At 47.6% G+C, this 27,117-nt stretch overlaps 1 protein-coding gene across 1 annotated transcript; it reads right to left on the bottom strand.

Annotated features, from left to right (window-relative positions):
* Positions 1-521: 521 nt before the first annotated feature.
* slc8a2b (solute carrier family 8 member 2b) lies at positions 522-26,602 on the bottom strand (the record flags this gene model as incomplete). Its single annotated transcript, XM_084467302.1, has 14 exons — positions 522-898; positions 1,285-1,548; positions 4,060-4,174; positions 6,256-6,377; positions 8,672-8,689; positions 9,617-9,720; positions 12,029-12,402; positions 16,626-16,756; positions 19,101-19,296; positions 19,703-19,828; positions 23,346-23,714; positions 24,143-24,370; positions 24,869-25,006; positions 26,162-26,602. The coding sequence occupies 14 exons, from the start codon at positions 26,600-26,602 to the stop codon at positions 522-524; spliced, it is 3,003 nt and encodes a 1,000-aa protein (XP_084323428.1).
* Between the last annotated feature and the right edge of the window lie 515 nt (positions 26,603-27,117).

Raw genomic sequence — 27,117 nt, 5'->3', positions numbered from 1 at the left:
GAACACCTGTGATAAGAAGAGCAGAATGGGGATCTTTCGAACTCAAACTTAAACAAAATCTCGAAATACATTAAAAAGTCGTGTGTGTGTAAAGAGTACAATGTGTTGAGGTGCCGTGTGTGTCTGCATTGTCCCAATGCACGGGGGGAGCAACGCAGCGGGACTCCATGAACAGTAGCATCTGTTCCCTGGGCTACACTGAACAATGAGGATGAGGGTGTATGATATGTGGCGGTTTTACTCCCTTTCTCTCTTTTCCTCTCTCTCTCTCTCCATTACTCTCTCCCTCTTCCCCGCTCTCTCTACATTCCTCTCTAACCTCTCACTCTCCCCCTCTCTCCACTCCTCTCCCCCTCTCTCTCTACTCCTATCTGCCTCTTGCTCCACTCCTCTCTACCTCTCTCTCCATTCCTCTCTACCTCTCCCTCTATCTCCACTCCTCTCTCACTCTTCCCCTCTCTCTCGCTCTCTCTCTCTCTCCACTCCTCTACACCTCTCCCTCCCTCCCTCTCTCCCTCTCCTCAGAAGCCCTTGATGTGGCAGTAGGCCTCCAGGCTGGAGAAGAAGATGTAGAGGAACCAGAGGCCCAGGAACAGCAGGCTGGTGGCGATGCGTGAGCTGCGGGGCCCGCCCAGCTCCCCGCCGATGGACGGCCGGCGCCGGAACAGCAGCACCCCCATGGTGAAGAAGGCGAAGACGGTGAAGAGGGTGACGGAGAAGGCCAGCGAGCCCGGGTCCACGCGGAACTGCATGCCCTTGGAGGCCCAGTAGATGGCGGCCACCGACCAGGCCACGCCGATGCCCAGGAACACGTTGACCGCGTTGCTGCCCGTCACGTTGCCGACGGATGCGTCGGCGTGCTGGTCCTGTGTGGCGGCCACCTTGCTGGCGAAGGTGTCTGGTGGAGGGAGACCGGTAGGAAGAGGTTGGGGGGGTTTCAGGAGCCGACCATGGAGACCCTTTGTGAGTGCTATGTACATCCCTCTATTTATCTGATGCCTATATTTATCTGATGCTCCCCAATGACCCCGTCTGGGGTCAATAAAGTACTGTCTTATCTAACATGTTAGGCAGACACACCAGACGAGTCATTCAGGTCCTTTGGCAGATGCTTTCTCCAAAGTGACTTAAAGGTGAGGGGAGGGTTGGATTTCGGGTTAGGGTTAGGGGAACAACAGTATACGATCGACACTGAGCCACTAAGGGCTGCAGGGCGCCTGGCTTTCTGAACAGCCGGACCCGGTGGAGGAGAGTCCCTACAGGGGGGTAAAGGTTGGGGCTCACCTGGGATGGAGGTTCCCAGGGCCACGAACACCACGGCGGTGACGGAGTCGCGGAGGCCCACGGTGCAGCCGAAGTGGGACGCCAGGTCCCCGATGATGGCGGTCAGCAGGCCGATGACGCTGATGGACACGCAGAAGCACGCCCAGCCGTTCCAGTACTCGGTGGGCGGCACGCAGGCGAACAGCACCTTCCAGAACACGGTGATGAAGTGCATGACGTAGTCCAGGCAGGATGGCAGGTGCTCCTCGTCGTCGTCCTCGTCGCCTGGGAGGGAGACGGCGGAGGATGGAAGAGAGAGGGGGACAAACGGCAGGAGAGCGATAGAGAGGGGTGGTGGGAGAGAAGGCCAAGGTAGAGTGGAGAAAGATAACAGATAATGGTTAAATATAGATCAATATGGTAGCACTATTATTGAAATGGTAAAGCAGCACAGACACAAAAGCAGGGGAGGACCGTACCGTTAGGCAAACCAGGCACTTGCCTGGAGCCCCAGGCCCCATAGAATATATATATTTCTTCCCCATAGCTATATTGTTTTTATAAAAATCCCGTCATAATAGCAGCGCCGGGATGTCCAATTACTCACGCATTGACGGTCTCCCTGCTAACGCGCAAAGCAATCATGCAACTTCGCTACGCGAAGTTTTATTTTGGTTGAGAGTAGGCTAGAGTTGCTGTGTTTCGCCATTCTCCACTACGTCTGCATTGTAGTAATTCGCTGGAGCTTAGTTTGTTTAGATCCCGCTAGTTGGATACATTGCATTCTTTCGTAGTGGCGACTTCTCGACTGCAAGGGAAGCTCGGCTTCACCTAAAATTTCGAAAATTAAATGGTCAGATATATACTGTTGTGTTAACATTTCATTGATTAAAAATGCGTTAGAACACGTCCATCTCGAAGACGAGTTCGTTCAGAATCAGCTGCTTATCGCAGGTCGACTGACTCGATTTCCTTCTCATACACTTACGTGTTTAATTTGCGTGTGTTTAGATGGGCGCGCACACACACGCGCACCAAGCATCACCCGCATTCATTCATTCTTTTAAACACTCACTCGCGGTAAAACTATTTTTTCTCACGATCAAATACTCATCAATCCTAAAAGTAATGGGCTTGTACACGATGTCTTTGTCAAGAACATATGTGTTTGCTGTACGGTGTTTGCAGATGCATTGATTAGAAAAAAGTAGGCCTACAACTTACCGCTGTATCAGCTGTTCTTTCCCAAATCATTTAACCAATCATTTACCCTAAAACTAGATTTTGTTTTGGAAGCCTGGAATATACTTTCTCGAATGTATTATTGTTATTATTATTATTATTATTATTATTATTATGATTTTAACGCATGGCATAGCTTACTATACTTCATTCATGTTCATTCATGCAAAAAATGTTTCTACAATCCACACGCTATTTCTATGCAGTTTCACACGTATGCATAATCTTTGACATCATAATATTTAACATGCAAGTGTAGTGGTGCCTGGTTGCTGCGGGGGAAAATCAGCTTTGAGCCGGGTGCAAACTAGCAACGACACATGCGTCGGTGTAGAAAGTAAATTGCGCCTGGCGCAAGATAGGGCCCTTCTTCTGTTTGGCGCACATGGCTAATTTGCATACGCGCACAGGACTGTCGGAATGGGAACATGTCGGACTGGCAGCATGTAACCATAACAACGGCTAACGTGTAACGGTAACGGTGGTCCCGTTAAAATAATGTCAATGAATCAGCTCAAGCCTAACGTTATCTACAATCGTTGTTCTGGAACCAAAGATAAGGATCTACAACTTGTAGGCCTATTTAATAAGCCTAAATTGTTCTGTGCTGTGTCCTGATTGGCTGAAGAGAAATAGCCACATCGTTGCGTTCTAAAACTGGACCTGGCGATTTGACATGTTCAATCTTTGGCGACTCCTTGCAACGCCTTGCGACGCCTTGCGACGACCAGTTCACACTGCTGCAACTTTTCCCCTGCGACGTTCTAAAACCGTCTCGTTGCAAGTCGTTGCGTCGCGAATCTTTGGTCTGAACTGGGCTTAAGACAACCACGCCACTGGAGGCAGTTTGTTTCGAGTTGAAGCGCTCATTTAACGTCCCTTAACTGTAATGAATATACCCTCCAATAGAGGGCGGTATTTACCCATCCAAAGAACGTTTTTATTTTAATTTAATTGTAGGTCTACAATTTATATCCGCATTTCAAATAAACGTTATGAATATGCGTTTTATATTCCAAACACATAGTGGTTCCAAGCTCAGCTTACAAAACAGGTTCTCAGTTTTACTTGAGTCTTAACGTTGATGATTAATTCAGAAATTGCATCACTTGGACTTTGACTTTGGCTTGTCTTCCTTTAATGAGTCCTCCATAAAAGTGCCATCAGAATGATGGAAGAGAAGGAAACTCAATCAAGAGTCGACCGTTGCTACCTTGCTCAAAAGGTACCACTAGATATGGCCATATACAGTATGTCCAAATACCAGCTTGAGGCTCTTTAATGGATATGGATAGCGCATGTGTGTGTGTGTGTGGGTGGTTTTGTGTGTGTTCAATTGTGTGATTTTACTTACTGATTAGTTGACAAATTACAGTTGGTGTCATTATATGACATTAAGCAGCCAGTGGTGCACACGCTTTCAAACACACACACACACACACACACACACACACACACACACACACACACACACACACACACACACAGACGTGCACACACTTTCAAACACACACACACACACACACACACACATACACACACACACACATACACACAGGGTGTCCTCACCGGCGCTCACGGTAACCGCCTCCACAAACTGCTCTCTCCAGGAGTGTGTGCCGATCACCAGTGCCAGGTTGGTCTTCTTAATGAGCTTGTCCACGGTGCTCTACCAACCAGAAGCCAAGGAAGCTTGTGGTTAGCAACCAATCAGAAGGCAGGAAGGGTGGCAGGTCCTCATTATAAGTGTCAACAGAGGAGGTGTGGGCAGTTTGGGAGCTAGATGGACTCTCCCATGTCCTAGTCATCCACACAGATGTGGATGATATTTCTGGTGAAATCATCATCATATCAAGGGATATTATAATACCACAATATTTTTGCTGATTTACCTTAATATTTGCATGTTTTGTTTATACGAATGAGGATGGCCAGCCAAGTTTGTTGATCTGAAAGATTATACATGCTAGTGAACACACATCTGGTTGTTTTATATATACTATATATGAATTGAAATGATTTCAGTCCATCACAATTCATCTGTGGAAATGTGTATCCAGTTTAGAAACAGGAGGAGCACACAGTGTCAAAAGCACAGAGCCAAATATAGAACGAAACGTGGGCATCAACGACGAAAAACAAATACAAATCTAAAACATACAAACACAAAATCCTCAGGTGAAGTGTAAAGAAGCAGCCCGCCGAATGATTCCTAGCAACACCACTCGTCTGCCCTTTACTGGTCTGCTGCATCAATTCCATCTTTCATACCTCACATATATACAATAGGAATAAAGATGAGGAAATTAATCTCTGGATATGAAAATGTCCCCCTCTGATATGGAGTTTCAGTCAACACAAACGTATGGCCTCCCCATTTACGACGCTGCCCTACAGGCTCAGACCGTCTCTTCTTTGGGATTGATTTAAATATATAACTCCAATCATCTTTATGGGCAGTTTTATTGCTGCTGTGAGGTCATAGGTCAAGATCGGAAGTATGGGATAGAAGAGGGGTTTGAGGGGAGCGAGTTTGAATAGTATTTGGGTATCTCTCATTCTCTCATCACCAAACATTGGCAATGTCTGCTTGCCATGTTTCTTTTTGACTTGGTTCAATGCACTGAAAATTATTATTTGTCAGTTTACAGGGTTTACAATGTAGTTGGAGTAAATATTTGCCTTGACTGAATCTTGTGTCTGCGCTCTAGTTAAGTGGGACTTAACGGTTGGGGTTCAAAGTAAACCAGCAATCAAAATATGAAAATGAAAGATGCTTAATTCGCAATGCATGCAAGCATCACAGAAGCCACATGCTCTAAATCTTTCATCCTCAGCAGACTGAAAGTCAACTGTAAACGACGCCGTACTGTCATCATTACAGAGCCATATTTAAAACACTCCGCACTTCAGCCTTTGGGGAAGATCTGGACCGGCTGGTGTCCTTGTTCTCAGGCTCAGTGTGTTCATAAGGCCGAAACAGTGGGTGAAGTAACATGTTTACACATTTATCAGCACCATGTGGACAGGGCTTGCGATGTGTTTACCTAGGTGTGTTTACCGATGTAATCCAATATTCCTCCAATTAGATTTAGACTGTGTTTGGCTCCAGGGAGGAAGAGAAGGAGGAGGAGGAGGAGGTGGAGGAGGAGGAAAGGGAGGAGGTGGAGGAGGAGTAGAAAGAAGTGTGTACGTGCCTCAGCAGCCAGACTGCGGCCTGACTGAGCTGATATATCAAGCGCTCTTCATGGCTTTGAATTATTCAAATCCACATTCCAGCTGGGCTGCGAAAGGGGGCTGCGGCTGCCTTGGTTCACAGAGGAAATAGCGCTGGTGCATTCATAACGCAGGGATGGTAACAGTACAGCCCGCAGTAGGACCGCCCTGCCTCACTTAAAGCTCATATATAGCAGAGCTCTGTGCTACATATATACATATGGCACAGAGCTCTGCTATATACTACTGTGTATATATATAGATATATATATATATATATAGCACGCACCAGGCCGACCATGGGGATGTACAGAGCTGTAGCACCTATTGAACGGGCTCTTCACACTAAAGCTAAAGCGACGAGGCCGATCAATGGGGCTGATGGATGATCCACCTCCCACATGTCTGTGTCTCCTCAGACCGGAGGACACTCAACCCCAGGGGCATTGGCCAAGAGGTCAATGCAAGAGGATAACGTATGGTGTTCATTGATTGGGTTGATTGGTTGCCACATGCAACCGTGTGATTGGCTACCTTGAACTCGTAGGACTCCTCGATGACCACCTCCAGGCGGCTGTGCTCCCCCAGGATGGGCTTCCCCATCTCAGCTATCCTGCGTGCCTCCTCCTCCTCCGCACTCATCTGGCCGTCGTCATCTGGGAGCGGGGAGGGCGGGATGGAGGAAGTGGGAAGGTGAAGGGGGAATGGATAGGGAGGTGGGAAGGGGAATGAATAGGGAGGTGAGAATGGGGGAGGGCAGAGGAGGGAGAAGAGATGAGGTCAGATGTGGAGGGAGGTCGACAGAGCAGGAGAAAAGGGGAGAGAGGGAGGAGAGGTTAAGGGAGTAATAAGTAGAGAGCAGCGGTTTTAAGAGAACGAAGTGGAGACTGCAGCACATTGCGGCACCGATCTATTAGTCATATCTTTATAAATAATTCAGGACGAGTCAGCATTTTATTTCGTACTGTATCATTCGTGTGCATTAGATCATACATGTATTTATGTCTGTGTGTATGTGTGAGTTTTCTCACATCAGTGTGTACTTGCAGACGTACATTTGCACAGAGGATTGTTTGCGCGAGTTTTGTTTGTTTGCATGAAGTGGGCTGTGTTTAGGAGTGGAGGCAGCGGACAATGATCTAGCAGGGTTTAACTTTGCCAGTGTATGTGTGTGTATGTATGATTGTGTATGTGTATGTGTGTGTGTGTGTATGTGTGTGTGTAATGGTGGCTGTAAAGAGCAGTAGGGCATGAAAGCTCCCCTCCTCTTCAAAGAGGACTCTTATTGTGAAGCATCTAGCATTTAGAAGGATTCTCAGTCACTTACTGTACTAATGTCACCCACACACACACACACAAACACAGGTTAACACAACAAATTGACATACACACAAACACACACAAACCGATTTACACAAAAACTTGCACGCACAAAAACATCTTCAGCCTTTTCTGAATACTGCAAATGTGTGCTAAACTGCTGTGAGACATACCACACATGCATGCAGACAAATAAAACCCAAACATACTCTACATAGTAAGATGCTCTTCTCTCCACACTACAGTATTCACCAATAGTCTCTTATTCACTGTGCAGCCCTACTGTGATACTCTACATGCTACGATGCTCTTCTACACACTTCAGTATTCACAAGTGCTCTCTTCTTACTTACTATCCGCTACTGGGGCCAGCAGGGATCTCCATCTAGACAAATAATTTATCACTTTTTCACCTTCTGGAAAATGTTCCTTACCCCCCACCATCATCTGAGTCTTCTAACAATCGTATTGACATTCAGGCCAGTCCACTGCACAGCAGGGGGTTCCCCTATAACCCTAAACCAAAAAGCTCTGGTTTATCTTGTGATAAAGGCCCCATATATACATTAAGGCCAGTCAAAGTGTGTGTGTTTATCCGGCCTGGGGGTGTATTTAAGCCTTCAACTCCTGTCCGTCGGGGCTCTGTATGAGGTTCAAGCGGGCAGCCTTGGCTCTGATCCAAATGTAAACTAACTCCTGCAAGCTATGGGGGCTACACCATGTAGCACATGGAGAACAGCATAATGAGGCAACCGGGAGAGCAATGTATGGCTTTTGATCTCACTCTCACAAACGCACACACACACACACACACACACACACACACAGACAAACAGACACAAACAAATACACAAACACACACACACACACACAAAACACACACACATTAACACAAACGAACAGAAACACAAATGCACACACAGAAATACACACACAAACACAAACACGCACACAAAAAAGAAAAACAAAATGGGCTGCCAGTGGCTATTAGCAGCAGCCAATTACAGCTCCAGTGTGCTGTGTCAGTAAAACCAAGGAAGATAAAAATGCGTATTATTTTCTGTGTGGAGAAAGAAATAGAAAGAAAAAGGTATGTATAACGAACGGTTGGGTAAAAAGAACAGTTGTATGAACGCTTATGTAGACACCAACAGCAACACACATCATGCCAATGTTATACGCAACAGATGATTACATGTTTTTCATCAAGATCCAACTGTAGAAGAACTGTGAATATGTGTGAGAAGAGCAATCAGTTCCTCCTCCATGGAGTCATGGCCGGGGTGTTCTCCACCATGACATGAATCAGACCAACAGCATGACCCAGAGCTAACAGCTAACAAGGGACCTCCACTGGTCAAGTGCAGGGCTTGAGTCAAAACATGGCATGGACTTGGCTCTATGATCCTGGAGGGATAATCAGGGGCTTCTTTTTAGAGCACACATCGGGCAGGGATCAGATGCTTTGAACCTGGAACGGTTGTGTACAGGGAGCTACAGCTCGGCCTTTGTTTACTGGGCTGGAGCTATAACATGGCAGGGTTTTCACACTCTTCACCAGGAGGCATATCTAGGCAAGATTGGGTTTGGGTGAACTGCTGTAGGCTTCATAACACTGAGATGATCTTACCTTGGTTGAGCAGCAGAGCTGTAACCACGAGGAGGAAGATGAGGAGAGAGACGATGAGATGGAAAGATGAAGAGGAAGAAGAGGAGGGAGCAGAATGGGGAGGACAGAGGAGAGATTAAAAACAGGAGTGAGTAACAGAACTGACAGAAGACATTAGTAGTTATTATGACACAAACAAACACACAACAAAGAAACAAACACAGAATATATATATATATATATATGTGGTTATTTTGGGGGTTGGTGTGTGTGTGTGTGTGTGTGTGTGTGTGTGTGTGTGTGTGTGTGTGTGTGTGTGTGTGTGTGTGTGTGTGTGACACCATGTGTATGTGTATGCCCATGTTTGCATGAGTGCACATGGTTAAGAATGTGTGTCCTGGTGGATGTGTTATCACCAAGGCACCCTGAACCCGATTACCCTGTCCTAAAATGATCTCTTCTCTACGGGCCGTCGTTGGGCCAGAGTCTGAGCGGCTCGGCCTGCATCTGACGACTCCAGAACCCGTTGCACAGCGGGGGATAGAGTTCCAGAGAGAGACTGCTAGAGTGCTTGCTTCTAATACGGCTCTGTTGACATAGATCCTCTAGCCCAGGCAGATTAGAAGAGATACAGTATGGGATGCGTTATGTGTCACGTCCATGTGTGTAATCTCATGTTATGTCATGAAGACACAGAGAAGCGGAGGCATAATGGCGGTGGACCACAGATTTCATACAACATATGAAACAGGAAAAAGAGGAGTTGAATGTGGAGGGTTTTATGAACAAGAGATTTAGCGTCCGGTGTCTGTTTTATTCTGTATTTATTAACTGACTGAAGTGATTTAGGCCATTTAGCAGAAGCTTTTATCCAAGAAAATGTTGACACACACACACACTGTGTTTGTGTGTGTGTGTGTGTGTGTGTGTGTGTGTGTGTGTGTGTAGTAGAAGTGTGCCACTGACCTGAGATTCCTCTCTTGAGCCAGCGTGGCTCATCCAGGACGATGAAGAAGTTCTCGTGTTTCTCATACTCCTCATCATCAATGATCCTCAACAGGATGGTCTGACTGTACACACACACACGCACACGCACACCAAACAACAGAAATTAACTCACACGCATTATTCTACACCTGCAAACACATGCAGACGCTTACACACACAAATCTTGGAAAGGTACTTTCTCAAATGGTAATGTTATAGCCCCTCCTGCTGCAGTTCATGATATGTTCTGTCTTCACACACACACACACACACACACACACACACACACACACACACACACACACACACACACACACACACACACACTGATTAATCAACAGCAGCTGCTGAAGGAATCAGGGCAGGAAGAAGCTAGGCAGGGACAGGAAGTAGTTCAATAATTGACGTGAAGAAGGAGAGTCGGTGAGAGGTAGAGGAAGAGAGCGAGGAGGGAGAGAGGCAGAGACACAGGGAGAGAGAGGGAGCAGCGGAGGGAGGGAGACAGAGGGAGATGGAGGGAGAGGGGGAGAGAAAGGTTAGGAGATATAGAGGGAGATAGGGAGGGAGAGAAAGGTGAGGAGAGGCAAAGGGAGAGAGAACAAATAAAGATTGAGAGAATAAATAAAAGAACAAACGTGGATAATGTGGGCAGAGGGGCGGAGGGAAGCATGGTGACGCAGAGGGGAAGTGAGAGCGCGATAGAATGAGAAACCATGATAGACGGCGGCCAATTATAGTTTAAACAGATGCCTCAGAGATATAATTAGCAGGGAGAGACATTTCAGTGGGAGTCCTTCTTAGAGGAGCTGCACTGCATCAGACCCTGGTTGGAGTCTTAGTTCAGGCCGACCTGCGAGACTAAACGGAACACGATCCTCCTGGGTCACTGGGACCTTTGGTCTGAAGGTTTTAACACCACCTGGTCTGAACTGGATGTATTTCTGTCTGAGTGACAGACAGCTGTAAGACTCTGTAAGACTCCGGTCTGTGGGTTCTCATCCTAGCGAGAGGGGAGTGAGGGGAGGGGAAAGAGAGGACTGAGAAAAGGGGTGGAGGAGGTGGATGTGAAGAGGTGGAGGAGAGAAAGGGGAGGAGGTGGAGTGGGTCGAGGTTTAGAAGTGGAGGATCTGGACCAGAAGGGATGGGTGTCGTACTTCCGACAGGAATTGGTAAAAGTTGAATTTGTCCTCGTCACACGTTGGGTTGCGCTGATTGGTGTTTTAGGTCTATCCAATTACACCCAGAGGCATTTTGGTCTGTGAATAACGAGGAGCGAGGAACCCAGGAACCGACACTTGAAAATTGGTCCAATAATATCTGTATGAAACTGGGAGAAAAACCGAACATAATACACACACACACACACACACACACACACACACACACACACACACACACACACACACACACACACACACACACACACACACACACACACACACACACACACACACATTGGAGGGATGGAGAAAGAGAGACAGGATGGAAGGAACATGAATGGAGAAAAGAACAGAATAGGATCTGGCAAGAAATAAGTTTAATAAATATATAAACATAAGAGGATGACACATTGAGTTTATGAGAGAGAGAAGCAGAGAGAGAGAGAGAGATCAAAGAGAGAGAGAGACTGAGATGTCAAAGAGATGTCAAAGAGAGACAGAGAGAGAGAGAGAGAGAGAGAGAGAGAGAGAGAGAGAGAGATGGGGACAGAGAGAGAGGTCAGAGAGAGACAGAGAGAGAGAGAGAGATAGAGAGAGAGTGAGAGAGAGAGACAGAGGCCGAGACAGATACAGAGACAGAGACAAAAAGATAAAGAGAGTAAATAAATGTAAGAGATGTAGAACAGAAAAAACTAAGACAGATGAATGAAGAACAAGGGAGGCGCAGCTGGGGAGTTGAGAGAAAAGAGCTGAGGGATGGAGAGCCTGGCCCCAGAGAACTACCGAACAGAATGGAGAAGGGACAGGAGGGGCAGAGAGGGAGAGAGGCAGAGAGGGACTGAAGGCATTGAAGAGATATGACTGGACGTGTGATCCATCACACTCGATGAATTACAAACATGGGAGAGTGGCAGGGACAAAGAGAGAGGGAGAGACAGAGAGAGAGAGAGAGAACACCCCAAAGCAAGGCGCGTCCACCAATCGTGACCGTGTAACCCTTTGTGTGAGCAGTCGTATTAAACGGGAGTGGTCAAGCACCCCAGAAAACAAAGACCGGCAGCACCTATTGCTTCCAGGAGGAGTGCTCCCACATCCAAGCCAATGAAGTACACCAATGAAGACCACCAACTTTTTTTCCCGGGATCGTCGGAACCACCCGCTTGACGGTACCTCGTTACCGAGAGCGCCCCTCGCCCCTCCCCCCCCCTCCCCTCACACCCTCCAGACTCACGTGGTCTGGTCGTTGTTGAACTCCAGCTCGCCGCGGGCGTCCTCGTAGTCCTCTCCGTCCTTGGCGGTGCCGGCCTCCGTGTGGTAAGGCAGGATGACGGTGCCACGGGCGCCCGAGTTGCGCACCACCGTCACCTCCATGGTGCCCACGCTCTCGCTGACGCGCACCATGCGGTCGCCGAAGGTGAAGATGCCGGCGTGGTCGTCGTCCAGGATGGTCACCGTGGCGACCAGCGGCTCCACCAGCCGGCCCTTGGGCGTGGCGCCGGCCTCGTCGCTCTCGAACATGCCCTGGGCGTCGCCCACGCGCAGGTTGAGCAGGCGCACGAAGAAGTGCTCGTCCTCCTCGAAGATGTCGTCATCGATGATGCCCACCTGTGGAGGGGGGGGAGGCAGGGTGGAGGTGGAGGGGGAGGGGGGCAGGGTGGAGGTGGAGGGAGGGGAGGCAGGGTGGAAGGGGAGAGGGGGGACAGGGTGGAGGTGGAGGGGGGGCAGGGTGGAGGTGGAGGGGGGGCAAGGTGGAGGTGGAGGGGGGGCAGGGTGGAGGTGGAGGGGGGGCAGGGTGGAGGAGGAGGGGGAGGCAGGGTGGAGGGGGGGATGGGTGGAGAGGGGCAGGGTGGTGGAGGACAGCAGGTACAGCAGAAGATCAGAGTTCATGTCCGGGGTTTGGGGGTCACAGCCTGTCAATGACGTTCTTCAAGATGACTTCATTCAATGAGGTTCAGGATACCTGTATGGTTGGACTGTTGTATTCTTTGTTATTCGTTCTTCTGCTACAATAAGTTGACCTGAGGGTAATCACAGAATACCAGGGATTTGTTTTTGCTATTTTGGCGTTCCCAGTAGTAGGCGATAGGGAGGGGAGACTCTGAGTTTGAGGCGAGCCCCATACGGTTTGGGAGAGCTGTTATTTAGGTCAAGGCTGCGCTCCGGTGCATGAGTTATTGTGTTTTGTATCACACACAAAACAATAACACACGCTTGGACACAAATTGTGTTTTGCGTTCTGAGCAGATGGGGATCCAATAGAGCAAGAGCAAGAGAGAGAGAAAGAGCCAAACGCGAACGGGAAACAGAAGGCAACACAAGGCTGCAGAACCACAGGCGAGTGTCATGACATCTAAGAGAGAGAGAGAGAGAGAGAGAGAAACAGAGAGCCAGAACCTGAAAAAAGAGAGCGAGGGAGGAGAGGGATAGAGAAGAGAGGAGAAGAGAAAAATAAGTGAGAGAGGACATAATGCATCTCTATTAGATACCATTTGCCCATCGCACACACTGGGCGTCGCTGGACCCCCCCAAAGAAGATTACACGCACCGGCCCACCGGTGAAGACTACCATCTGGCACGGGAAGGCTGGTGCTCACACACACACACACACACACGTTGGGATTTACTGCACTAACCTGGATGGATGGGAGGCTCTTTATAGAGTAGGAAAAGGGCTAAAGCAATTTCTTCAAGAAATAGGGCAGGGTTTATGTGAAGGGATATTCCCACAATTACTCTTTGGGTGGACTAAAATGAAGATTTCCTGCCCCGTTGACTATTATCATGTAACATATGTAGCGTGATGAATATCCTGCAGTCTGCATGATTCAAATGTGGTCTATTGTTCACTGTCCCTCTGCAGTGAACGTGAGTCACAAGCTGCTTGACATTTTCTTATCGTCTTCTCTTTCTGCACCGTCGCACAAAATTTGATCACTCAGGTGACGTGTTGCACAGAGTAAATAATGGAGGCTCGTGAACACACTGAAAACTAAAAGATACAAACCAGAATTGACGCTGAACTAACCTGACCCAAGGAATTCTACTTAGACCACATTCAAATTACAACATTCATAATACATGTGCCACTCCTCAAAGATAAACGACTTCTATTTGTTTGACTATAAAGCCGAACAATGCGACCAGACATAGGGCTCTAATTACATTCGACTCCAGGGAGCGAGGACGACGAGATTGGCACTGTGTATCATCCAGGGAACGCATGATTAAAATGTTTTCAGGCTGTGCTTGAACACCCGAATGTATGCAGCTCGTCAATTTGGTTTGAGGTCACATTTTCTTGCCTGTTTCACCACAGATCAAATTGATTTAGAGGAAAGGAAAATCCCGGGGTGACTGAGCTGTTGGGTGGGTGGAAATTATTCTATCAACTTGCGTACGTTTTTATATGTTGAACTAAAGTAACGGCTGCCATGGAGAACATTGCAGGCAGTGGCTCTAGAAGAAGTTCTTCTAGAATATAGGGTGAGGTCAAGAAGTACCAAGATGGCCACTTGAACTTATTCTATGGACCTAAAGGCTATGGTTATGGTTCCACTTTGACACAACCCAAGGGGGTTACGGACCCGTTACGTCATTGCAGACCCTCCTTGCGTCCACCGCAAGGGCCTGACGTGCACCTCCCAAAAATTGTAACCTTGCGTTGAGGTGACACAGCAGCAAGGGCTGAGATTGGTCCGTGCACTAAAGCGTGACGCAGAACCAAAACAGGTTCACGACTGCGTCGAAGCGTCTGCGAGGTCATTGTGTTGCGTCGACGTGGAACCATAACTGAGCCTTTAAGATGCCATGATTGAAAACCTCCTAAAGTGGTGGTGAGAAGATGAAAGATCCACTGTATGAACAGTATTACCCCCAGTGAAAAGAAAAAGCAAGAGTGAAAAGAGAGAGAGGGAGAGGGAGAGAGAGGGAAGAGAGAGAGAGAGAGGGAAGATACAGCGAGGGAGAGTGAAAAGAGAGGGAGAGAGAAAGAGAGTAGATACAGCAAGAGAGAGAGAGTGTAAAGAGAGAGATAGAGAGAGAGTGTAAAGAGAGAGAGAGACACAATTTTAAACTCTTGTTGGACTCTCACATGGTTCAACAGAATCGGTTGTTCTCCACATTTTTTGGAAGCCGAAAAGAATGACCTTTTGAGTAGACGCACCCGGCCATGAACTTTTGCTTAATCAAAGCCGACAGTGAAGCCAATCACATTTGCAGTCAGTGCTAACATTCACTTTGGTTGATTAGCATTAATAAAGCTCACCACCATTTTCCGTGGTTCCATTAACATATAAATGCTTCTGGAAAGAGGTACATACATTTAGTATGTTGTGAAGTATGAAGTGAACAAGAACTGCTACAGTAGATGGAAGGAAAAGGTCAAGCTGGAGGGATAGTGGTCGTGATGTGCATGAACGAAACACGTCTCCCTCTTCATAAACGTTGTGAATAGGTACTTTTGTTTCGTTATACTTTCTTACACTGTTGCAATTCTCTTTCTATTCTGTTTTATTTTTAGTTCTTCTACCCCACAAACAAAAAAAGTCTGCTGTCGATTCCTAACAAAGTTGGGACAACAAGGATAAGGTAGCATAGCACCTAGATATAAATATTTAAATACATAGCTCATTATTTTATCCTTATTTTCTCCATCACTATTTCCGTCAACTTTTGCTGCTGTCATTTTCTCCCTGGAATGAATAAGGTGTTGTCCTCTTCCTAACCGTCTCAATGTCTAGCACCTTCAGTGGGGGACTTCTAAAACACTCCTGACCTCGCACACTATCCATCCACCCATACATTGAAAACCCTGTGAACGCTGGCTCCAGACTGTCGCACGCGCTGAGCAGCTGAAGACTAAGTCCCCGGAGAGACTCGTTCAGGTTGGATGGCAGGCGTGGATCTAGGATCAGTTCAGGAGCCCGGAGCAGACACCGCCTGCTGCTGCACTCAGCTGACGGTGGCGGGGGAGTGGGTGGGAAGGCCCTGCCACACGGTGCTCAGGAACTAGCTCAGCAAGCTGAGATTCAACCTCATCACTTTGTACTCAATACATCGCCTTGTACTCCCCAACCTGCACCGTTCTTGTATTTGTTTTACATAGTGTAGGGGAGAGAATCGTTGTGTAGTGTATTTTAATGTGGCATAGTCTAGTCTAGTACAATACAGTTCAGTTTAGTCTAGAATCGATTATCTACAATCAAATAAATCTGCTCTTTAGAGAACGGTGGGTTTGGTTGTAATATAAGATAGCAATCATCACATGATGATCACGTGCAACACGAATGGTGGACAATTGCCCTTAATCCGAAAAATGAACAAATGGACAAAAATGTACATCTATTTGTTAATAAAGTGGGATGAATTTTTGGGGCAGCAGAAGCTCAGGCGATGTGTGTGCAGTGGAGGTCGGAAACACAACAAGGGTTGCTGGTTCAATTCTTTGGCTTCTCCTCATATTGTGTATTAGTGTGGAGGCGTCTCTGAACGTTTGACACCACCCATCTCTGTGGGAATGTGAGGCATACGGAGGGAAGCCATCACACAGCAGAACAGAGTCTGACTGGAAAAGCCCTCCATGAACGCAGACGATCTGAGACCCTGGAGTCATGCTTGGACCATCAGCACTGACACCATGAACTACAGGTTCCTCTGCTCTCAATAATAATACAAATAATAATAATGATAATGATCATAATATTAATAATACATTGGAGTTGTATCGCGATTTTCCCGAAGACTTTTACGGGAAAACCTAAAATGGAGAAACAGAGGAAGGAGGAGAGAAGAGACCATCTGGCGGACCCCATGTTGGGTCACTGACCCACCTTGATCTCCTTGCGGGTCTCGCCGGGTTTGAAGGCCAGGGTTCCCTCGCTGTACTCGTAGTCCGACCCGGCGTTGGCGGAGCCATCCTCCGTCCTGTAGTCCACGTAGAAGGTGCTCTCCCCGAGGCCGCCTGCACACCCACACACACACCACACACACACACACACACACACACAACTCAGGAACCTCATCTCCACACACACACACACACACACACAACTCAGGTACCTCATCTCCACACACACACACACACACACACAACTCAGGAACCTCATCTCCACACACACACACACACACAACTCAGGAACCTCATCTCCACACACACACACACACACACACACACACACACACACACACACACAACTCAGGTACCTCATCTCCACACACACACACACACACACACACACACACACACACACACACACACACACACACACACACACACACACACACACACACACACACACACAACTCAGGAACCTCATCTCCACACACACACACACACACACACACACACACACACACACACACACACACACACACACACACACAACTCAGGTACCTCATCTCCACACACACACACACACACACACACACACACACACACACACACACACACACACAACTCAGGTACCTCATCTCCACACACACACCACACACACCTCAGCTACCTCATCTCCACACACACACCACACACACCTCAGGTACCTCATCTCCACACACACACCACACACAACTCAGGTACCTCATCTCCACACACACACACCACACACACCTCAGGTACCTCATCTCCACACACACACACCACACACAACTCAGGTACCTCATCTCCACACATAGCACCTTAGAACCTCATCTCCACACACAACACCTCAGCTACCTCATCTCCACACACAACACCCACAATCTGGATAACATCTGTGTGTGTGTGTGTGTGTGTGTGTGTGTGTGTGTGTGTGCATGAGTGTGTGCTTGAAAATCCTTCTGATGCGTTAAATCATACAATGTTGGGGACATTATTGATTTGTAACTCAATACTAATCAACATTTCAGTTTATTTTGGAGTTACGATTATATGTCTGCCGACTCCTAACAATCCCTGCAGAAGGGATCCCTCTGGCCCCGTCAAATATAATTGACTTGACTTGCCTTAAACGCAAACGTAATTGTTTCTTGTGGTAGGTGCAAAGCAGGGAAATCTGTTTAATTTAAAATGAAATAATATGTTTACAAACGGTTCTAAAAACTGTTAAACAAATTGATGAAATGTTTAAGTAACAGAGAAAAACATTAATTCCCCATTGCAGATCAGGGCTCAATGACCCAGGAAATGTATTTTCTTCGATATCCTGGGTTACTTGTTTTTCTGGCTGTGCAGAAACCCAATGGAGTCACACTCCATTGGGTTTCCGACAAAAAAAACTTTTCACAGCCCATAGATTACATATGTAAATATGGGTCCTGTTCATTCTTCCCAGTTACACGATGCATCTGTTTTTTTCTAAGGGCGAGTGAGAATACATCGGGAACAAAATGGATCCAATTATTTTTTTTACTGGAGGTTAGATTAACCTCGGCCTTTCGTAGCGGTGGCTTCATGAAAACGCACAAAGAGTTGCAGGATTTGGCGGTTTATCCTTTCTCCTCTTGATTTACACTATGGAAGTGACATAATGAAGAATTGTATGGATAAAAGGACCAGTCACAATGAGATGAGCGATTGCATCATCAAATGCTGTTAATGGTTGGGAATCTTTAACCACTCGCTAATTTTCGTCTATCGACGGTAATGGCCATCAACAACAGAACAGTTTGTTTAGTCTAAGTATATCCTAAAACACTGATGAGACATCAGGGACTGATGTCTTTTTTTAACTCATGTAAGCAAACCAATGTGCAAACTGAAAAAACAAAAACAAAAAAACAAACTATTTGTTGAAAAAGAATACTTACCCCACCGACCCAAACAAACAAACAAACAAACAATCCAACCTATTTTACAAATCAAACTGCAGGCCGACTACAGCAACAAAGAAACCAGAAAACCTCTTTTCGCTCTTTCAAAATGTCTAACTTGGCCCAAACATCAACTAAAATCAGCTGAACTGTTTACTCCTGATGAACTCACCATTCCACAGTGAACAAACTCAAAGGCCCAGCAACAAACAAACAGACCCAGGACCCGAGCCGCTTCAGGTCTGTGTTCTTTTTCATGGAAGACTGTAGCTTAGTGTTTACCAACCTTGGGTCATGGGAGATTTCTGACTTAAGCTATAAATATAAGATATATGATTAAAAATAAAACAATTCAAAGGGTTCAAAAGGTCTCAAAGGTCCGGTATGTATGAATAAACATGCTATTTTCTCTCAAATAAACCATTGTTGGCCTTTGCAAAGATCCGGCCGGATTTTCCCGGATTGGCCTGTGTGCCGCTCATCGAGTACCCCCGGTGTGGTGAGTGTTCCCCGGGTACCTTGGCACACCACGGCGAGGGTCAGCACCCCACAGTTCTCCATGCACTGGCTGTGGGCGCTCTCGAAGGCCAGCCGGCTGCAAAGCTCCAGGTCATCGTCCACCACCAGCTCCTCGTCCACCACCACCGCCCGCCGGGACTGGTCTGCTGCGTGCCTCTTCAGCACGTTGCCCGCGCCGATCATCATGCGTGTGGCCTGGAAGGAGGGAGGGAGAGAGGGGGTGAGGAAAAGAGTGTGTGACGGGGAGGAAGAGGATAGGGGAGAGATGGGGCAACAGGGAGAGAGAGAGTATAGGTGTAGGAGGGAAGGAGGGAGAGAGAGTATAGGAGAGAGAGGGTTGTAGTTCTGTGTCTATATTTGTGTGACCGTCATATTGTGTATCTGGATTGTATCTGTGTGTGTGTGAGTGCGTGTGTGTGTGTGTCTGTGCATCTTTGTGTGTGTGTGTGCGTCAGTGTGTGTGTGTGTGTGTGTGTGTGTGTGTGTGTGCGTCTGTGTGTGTGTGTGTGTGTGTGTGTGTGTGTGTGTGTGTGTGTGCATGCGTACGTGTGTGTGTGCATCTGTTTGTGTGCGTGTGTGCATGCGTGGGTGTGTGTGTCACCTGAATGCGGTAGAAGGCCCTGCTCTTCTGCTGGTGCAGTAGGGCGTAGTAGTTGGCCAGCTCCACCAGCTGGTCCAGCTCCTTGTCCGGGTACTTCTGCTTCAGCTCCTTCAGGATCCGGATGACCTGGGGACCCCACAACATGCTTACAACACGCCTAAAACATGTTTGAACACACTTGTAGCGTGCTAAACAGGTCAACATGCAACAACTAGTCAACAACTTCCTTGGAGACCACACAACATGCTTAAAGCACACTTAAAACAAACAAAGAACATGCATTGAGACAACGCACAACGTTTAAAACCTGAAACCTAGCCGGACACAGTGAAACCCACCTGGAGAGAGTAGACAGACACACTAAACTATCCTTTAAGTACGCTTTACTAAAGTCTAAATGGTTTCCCGACTTCATGCTGTCATGCTAATAGCCGCCATCTGGGCCTGAGAAGAATGCCCGCCATCTGTTTATGCAACAACACAATGTTTGGCACAACACAAAATTAATTAGATGCATTTGATTTGATTGAACTGGTGAACTGATAGTTGCTTACGAATGCGTCACATGGAAATAAAGTGTGTTATTAAAGTGCGTGCCCATATAGCCTTTTAGTGGAAGTGTGCTGTGGCACTTGAGAGCAGAATCACATCAGGGCACTTTGATGAGGTCAATGGAGTGATATTTACTTTTCATTCTGTCTTTTTTTATGGATAAACTTTGTATTTGTTTCTGTGCCCACACATCATTTGCTTCGGTTTGCATGTGTGTGTGTGTGTGTGTGTGCGTGTTTGTTTGCCTCTCTGTGTCTGAGAGTGACAATGAGTGGGCACAAAAAGCTCATTAGAAAAAAAGGTTGTGCAGTTGTGTATGTATGTGTGTGTGTGTGTGTGTGTGTGGGGGGGGTGTGTATGTGTATGTGTGTGTGTTTGTGTAGGTGTGGTTGGAGGCTCTTCCGTTGGATGAAATCAACACGGACCTCCTGGAGGTGCAGAATCGCATCATCCAATTAAACATCTGTCTGAGAAAGAGGGGCTTGATGGCCATGGTGACAAGCCAATCAGCCGCTCTCCTCTGCGGCCCCAGCTAGCTTGACACCCAGCCCTCGACAGCCCAGTGCCCACAGCGTGGGCGGTTTAAACAAAGTCATCAACGGCTAACACTGCAGAATAGCAGAGCAGAGGCATGAACTACAGCCGGATGGATGTGTTGACTAATTAACTGTGAAGGAAGCTAAAAGTGAGAGGAAGAGCGTAGGCGGCCATTAGCAGAGATTCGATTTGCGGTTATGAGGTTATTGTGGTATCTGTGCCTGCGTGCCACACACATCAGAAGTCCTTCTGGTAAAGGGAATAAAGGGGCTAATGATACTTTTCCAAACAAATTAGATACCGGGATCTGACATTCCCTATTTAGTCATTTAAGTAGACACGTTCATCCCAAGTGGTTTACTGGGATTTCAGACACAGGTTGTTGAAGAGTAGAGTGCGGTTTGACTCCAGGATGCCTACACTAAACTATTCTGCTATCTTCTATTTCCAGCTGCAGACTGCATGAATCTACTGCCGAGTGGCCCTCTGACATTAGATCCATCAGCCCTCACTGTTTAATAAGGCTGGCCGCAGCTGTTTCACGTCTACTCCTGCCTGTGTGGACCATCCAGAAGGACTTTACTGCTCCCTCCTCACGTGTGTCGAGAAGCATTCTTCCCTCACTCTTCATCCCTCCATCTTTTACTGCCAAAGCACCAGAGAAATTAAGCTTTTTTGAATTTCAAAAAAGGGAAAATACAGGAGTGCTGCGTTCCCACTCTGTATGCTTTGCTCCAAAAATATGATTCTATTCATTAGAATTGTAAACAAACAGCAAGCTTGGCGCCGTGTGTGCTTTGGGCTACGGACCGGCCATGGGAGGCCTACAGTTGCAGCTACAGCATGTTCTACTCCCTTCAAAAGGTTCTGGGGTGCCTAACCCCTTACCTGCTCCTTCGTCATACTGTGTCTCTAGTCACTAGAAGTCATTCATTCACCCCACTGTCCGATCACAATGGTGGGGGAAATCCTGATGGCTGACCTCTCACCCCCGGGCCACTCTCTCTCTTCCAGAGTCTCTCCTCTCAGCGGAGACAGAGAGTAAGACCCAGAAGTCCCGGACTAACGGCCATATAAACAGTTCCTCACCCCAGGCTATATCCATCCCCTGAGATCTGTTGCACACTCTCACTTTAATTCTGCACATTACTATGCATATAAGTGTGCCTATTATTATGCATAATGCAAATGTCCATTGTAAATACTGCACAAACCTTATATTTATGCTTTGAGTCTTTTCATTCTAGATTTGTATTGGTCTCCTGAACGAGTGCTCACACTAGCATCAAGACGAATACCTCGTCCAGATAAAAATGTCTGATCCTGATCTGACCTCCATTAACCACGTTTCCTGTTCCCCTGAGCAGGGCTACAGCATTCATCACCGCTATACTGCCAGTACATCCTTTTAAATGTCTTCACACGTGTGTATGTGTATGTGCGTATGTGTATGTCCGTTATGTGTGTATATGTACGTGCGTGCTAGCGTGTGCATATGATAGACCATCTTAAATCACCTCTCACTTTGTTTTAAGTGAACATTTCCATAAGTGAGTCACTCTGGTTTCACAGAATCAAAACATGCTTTCATGAGTTTCTGGCTTTTAGCATCAATTAGCAAAATTGTGAAGCAGGTCCTGCCTCCAAAGCTCCAATTAGCTGCTTATGTTAGCAGCTTAGCATCTGACTCTCCACAACCACACCATGGAAGGGATTTCACAATCATTAGAATCTGTACAGCTTTAAATGTTATATTAGGTGAGGTGAGGGTATTTAATTGATCTTTTACCTTAGGGGTGTTTTGCTTATCTGACTTTAAAAGACTGACGTTATCTGTTACGCGGTAGGTCAGCGCATAACAGATTATTACAGATTATTTCTTCAGAATTATACTATCCTGACCACTGCCTACCTCATTTCAATGCTATTAATTTCTCAAAGATTATATTTCTCTGAAATGGTCGTCCCCGAGAAATGATATGCTGTAAACCAGCCTATAAAGAAAAGCGAATATCACTCAATGATTTTGATCTGACGTACTTTCTTTCTTCTTCTCTTTCTTCGTATATATCTCTCTCTCTGTCTCTCTCTCCCCATCTCTTACTCTATCGCCATCCCTCACTCTCTCTCTTTCTCCCCATCTCTCTCTCCCCTTCTCCCCCTCTCTCTCCCTCCCCCTCTCCCTCACTCTAATGCTCTCTCTTTCCCCATCTCTCTCTCTCCCCATCTCTCTCTCTCTCTCTGTCTACCCCTCTCTCACTCTCTCTCTCTCCGTCTACCCCTCTCCCCCTCCCTCTCTCTCTCTCTCCGCCGCTCTCTCACGCTCTCTTTCCCCATCTCTCTCTCTCTCTTTACCCCTCTCTCTCGCCCTCTCTCTCGCTCTCTCTCCCTCTCTGCCTCTCTTTCACGGTCTCTCTCGCTCTCCCTCCCTCTCTCTCTTTCCCTCTCTCCCTCTCTTTCCCCCTCTCTTTCTCTCTCTCTCCCTCTCCGCCTCTCTCCCTCTTTCCCCATCTCCCCCCCTCTCTCTCTCCCTCTCTCCCCCTCTCTCTCTCACCTCCTTGCGACTCTCGTCCAGCTCCTTGGCGTTCTCCATGATCACCATGGTGCTGTTGGAGATTGGGAGGTTGCCGCCGGACGCGGTCGCCATGGCGCCCCCTGCTCCGGCCGCAGCGCCATCATAGGCCGCCCCGTTGCCCGCGGGAACCACAACGCCCCCGCGTGGCGGGAACTTCCCATCCAGGCTCAGATCCATGCCGCCCTTGGTGGGCGTGAGGTCGCCCTCGGTTTCCACGACGATGCCATGGCGCTTGTCGGCGCGGTAACGCTTGCCCATGTACTTGTAGAACAGCAGGCGGCGGTCGGCGATCCATGCCAGCAGAACGCACACGGGGAAGTAGAGCAGAGTGACCAGGGCCTCCCACACCTACACACACACACACACAGATAGATCAACTCCTGCAGAGACATAGACACATTGATAGATAAACACACAGAGACACATTCACATAGATAAAAACACACACACAGGAGAGTAGAGCAGAGTGACAAAATTCTCCCACACCTACACACCACACAAACACACCTAGATAAACACACACGCTCACAGACTCATTTAATCCCCTAGACACACACCAAACGCACACACACAGTTATCTACTACCCATGAACACACACACATAGAAACAAACACACACATAGACAAAAATACACACAAACAAACACATATTGAAGCCCCTAGCACCCAACACACACACTCACACACACACACACACACACACACACACAAATCTATCGGGCCCCACTCGAGCCAAACCCACACACTGCTCTGGCCCCTCCCCTCATCCCCCTCACCTCGACCACGCCGGGGGAGATGACGGACAGGATGAGGAAGAGCCAGATGTAGGCGAAGATGCTCCAGAAGGCGGTGATGAAGAAGACGCGCAGGTGCTTGATCTTGCGGGTCTGGCCCTCGGGGATCACCCACACGCAGATGGCCAGGATCACAAACATGTTGAAGGCGGCGCTGCCCACGATGGTGCCCGGGCCCAGCTCCCCCGCGTGGAAGTTATGGCCACACACCTGATGCAGGAGAGGGGAGGGGGGAGGGGTAGGTTTGGATGGGTGTGTGTGAGAATATGTGTCTATGTGTGAGTCAACACAAGGTTTTGTTCGTGTTTCAGCGTGTGTCAGTGTGTGTCAGGGGCAGGACGGCTAAGTGTGTGTCTATCTGTGTGTCTGTTTGTGTCTCTGTGTCAATGCCTGTGTGTGTGTGTCTGTGTGTGTCTATGTGTCTATGTGACTGTGTGTCTATGTGTATGTGTGTGTGTGTGTGTGTGTTTCTCTGTGACTGTGTGTGTGTGTGTGTGTGTGTGTGTGTGTGTGTGTGTGTGTCTCTGTGACTGTGTGTGTGTCTCTGTGTCTCTGTGTGTGTGTGTGTGTGTGTGTGTGTGTGTGTCTCTGTGACTGTGTGTGTGTGTGTCTCTGTGACTGTGTGTGTCTCTGTGTCTCTGTGACTGTGTGTGACTGTGTGTGTGTGTGTGTGTGTGTGTGTGTGTGTGTGTGTGTGTGTGTGTGTACCTCTATGACAGACAGCAGGATCTCGGGGGCGCTGGAGCCCAGGGCCATCAGCGTCAGGTTGGACACCGTCTCGTTCCAGATCCGCACCGTCGCCACTGACGTCTCCCCGTTGGGCATGGTGAGGGTCACCTCCTTCTCCTGCACACACACACACACACACACACACACATACTGTATATATAATACAATTTGAACCTGTGAAAGCACAGACAAAGCAGCTGACAAAATCATCCATTAGCACATGCATGGGTGCATATATTTTACAACATTGATTGTACATAGAATAAGGAACAGGTCTGAGTATAGTGTGTAATACAGTGGTGTTATAGTGCTGTCATACTGGTAGAGTAGAACAAGCCAACCGTAAGAACAACACAGCTCAGCTCTGCCTTGTAGGAAATGACCACTATTTATCACGCTTGCTCTGGTCTATTCATCCATATCAGCTCAGCATTTGGCAACACACACACAGAATTCAAACATCTTATCCTTCATAAATCCTAATCATCAACAAACCCACACGTATGTATGCACACACACACACACACACACACACACACACACACATACACATACACATACACATACACATACACACACACACACACACACACACATACACACACACACACAATCATGAAAGATAAAGTGAGAAACATAATGGAAAAATGTTCACAAAGACACACACACACACATACACACACACACACACACACACACAATGCAACTCATAGTTGCAAACCATCCTACTGCTGGGTCTGAGCCCAGGACTTTCTGCTCCAGTGATGCAGTCCGTAATGTATTTACACATCCACTTTTCCATTGACCTTGGGTTAGATAGATGAACTAGACCACTTATCACATTCTCCTGTCGCTTCCTATGTGATCCATTTGGGCAATCACTCATCACTGATGAATTTGTGCCACTTGTTATCTGTTTAATGGGTCACTCCATCCCTTATCTTGTCATAAGTCTACAGGTGAATGGTATTTATGGCTGACATATCGCTCTGTCTCTCTCACACCTTCACTTTCTTGTGCTGTCTATGTTTATTAGCAACCCCTATTTCCAACACCCTCCAATAACAGAGGGCTTTGAACTACACCATAACCACCATCACCCTGACCACCTGTGAGGGTGATGACCTTGCCTGTGTCAAAAAATTGAGAAATGTTCAACTTTTGTGAGGGTAATATAACCCAACAACAGACTATGACTCCCTTGAAAAGATAATGACCCGACAACAGACTATGACTCCCCTGTGAGGCTAATGACCTCCACTACTCACTCACCTGCGAAGTGATGACCTCGATGGAGGCCATAAAGCGGTCGGCGATGATGGACACGCCCATGAACATGTACATGAGCGAGACAAAGTACACCAGGGCCCGCGCCACCTGGTCCCCCAGACCCGGCCGGTTGGGCTCCCAGACAGGAAGTAGAATCCCGGGCCGACACACCGTGGGCTCGTTGCACTTGGCCAGCCGGCGCTCGCTGGCGGTCATCACGGCCTCACTGGCGTTGCCGTAGGAGAACAGCAGGGGAGGCGAGGAGCCGCTGGGCGCGAAGGAGGGGGAGGAGGAGGAGGAGGGGGAGGCACTGCTGCCGGCCCGCTCCCAGAGGCTCTCCGAATCGGAGTCAGCACCCCCGCGCTGGGACTCGGCGTGAGAGGACGCGGAGAGGAGGAGGAGGAGGAGTGGGAGGGAGAGACATGGGGAGGAGAGGAGAGACATGGTGGCGATGTGGGGGGGGGGAGGGGGGGGGGGGGCGGGGGGGGGGATCTGTTCAGGCTGTGAAGGAGGACCACGACGAGGGGGAGAGGCTGAGATCTAGGGGAGAGAGAGCGGGAGAGGGGGAGAGAGCGAAAGAGAGGGAGGGAGGGAGAGAGAGAGAGAGAGAGAGAGAGAGAAGGAAAGAGTGGGAGGAAGAGTAAAAAGAGAGAGAGACAGAAAGTGAGGAAAAAATAAACCAAAAATTTGACTTAGTCTTACATATTTTATCTTTTATTATATCATTGTTATTATGTAAATTCAAATAATTTACATTTGAAAGTCATTATTTCAGTGTGATATCCTTTTGAATTGAACCTCTGTATTTCTGTATGTGTATTCCTGTGCAATGCATATGGAACAAAATAGATACACCAAACTTTCCCACAATAAACACACTCATGAAGTAAACTCTACATATAAATTCCTTTACATAAAAACGACTATAGGGTTATGTTGGGGTGAGGTGGGTCGGAGGC

The sequence above is a fragment of the Micromesistius poutassou genome (assembly GCF_964030765.1).
Source record: "Micromesistius poutassou genome assembly, chromosome: 4".
Lineage (NCBI taxonomy): Eukaryota > Metazoa > Chordata > Actinopteri > Gadiformes > Gadidae > Micromesistius > Micromesistius poutassou.
The sequence above is the reverse complement of the archived record's forward strand: the minus strand, read 5'-3'. Positions and strand labels throughout refer to the sequence as shown.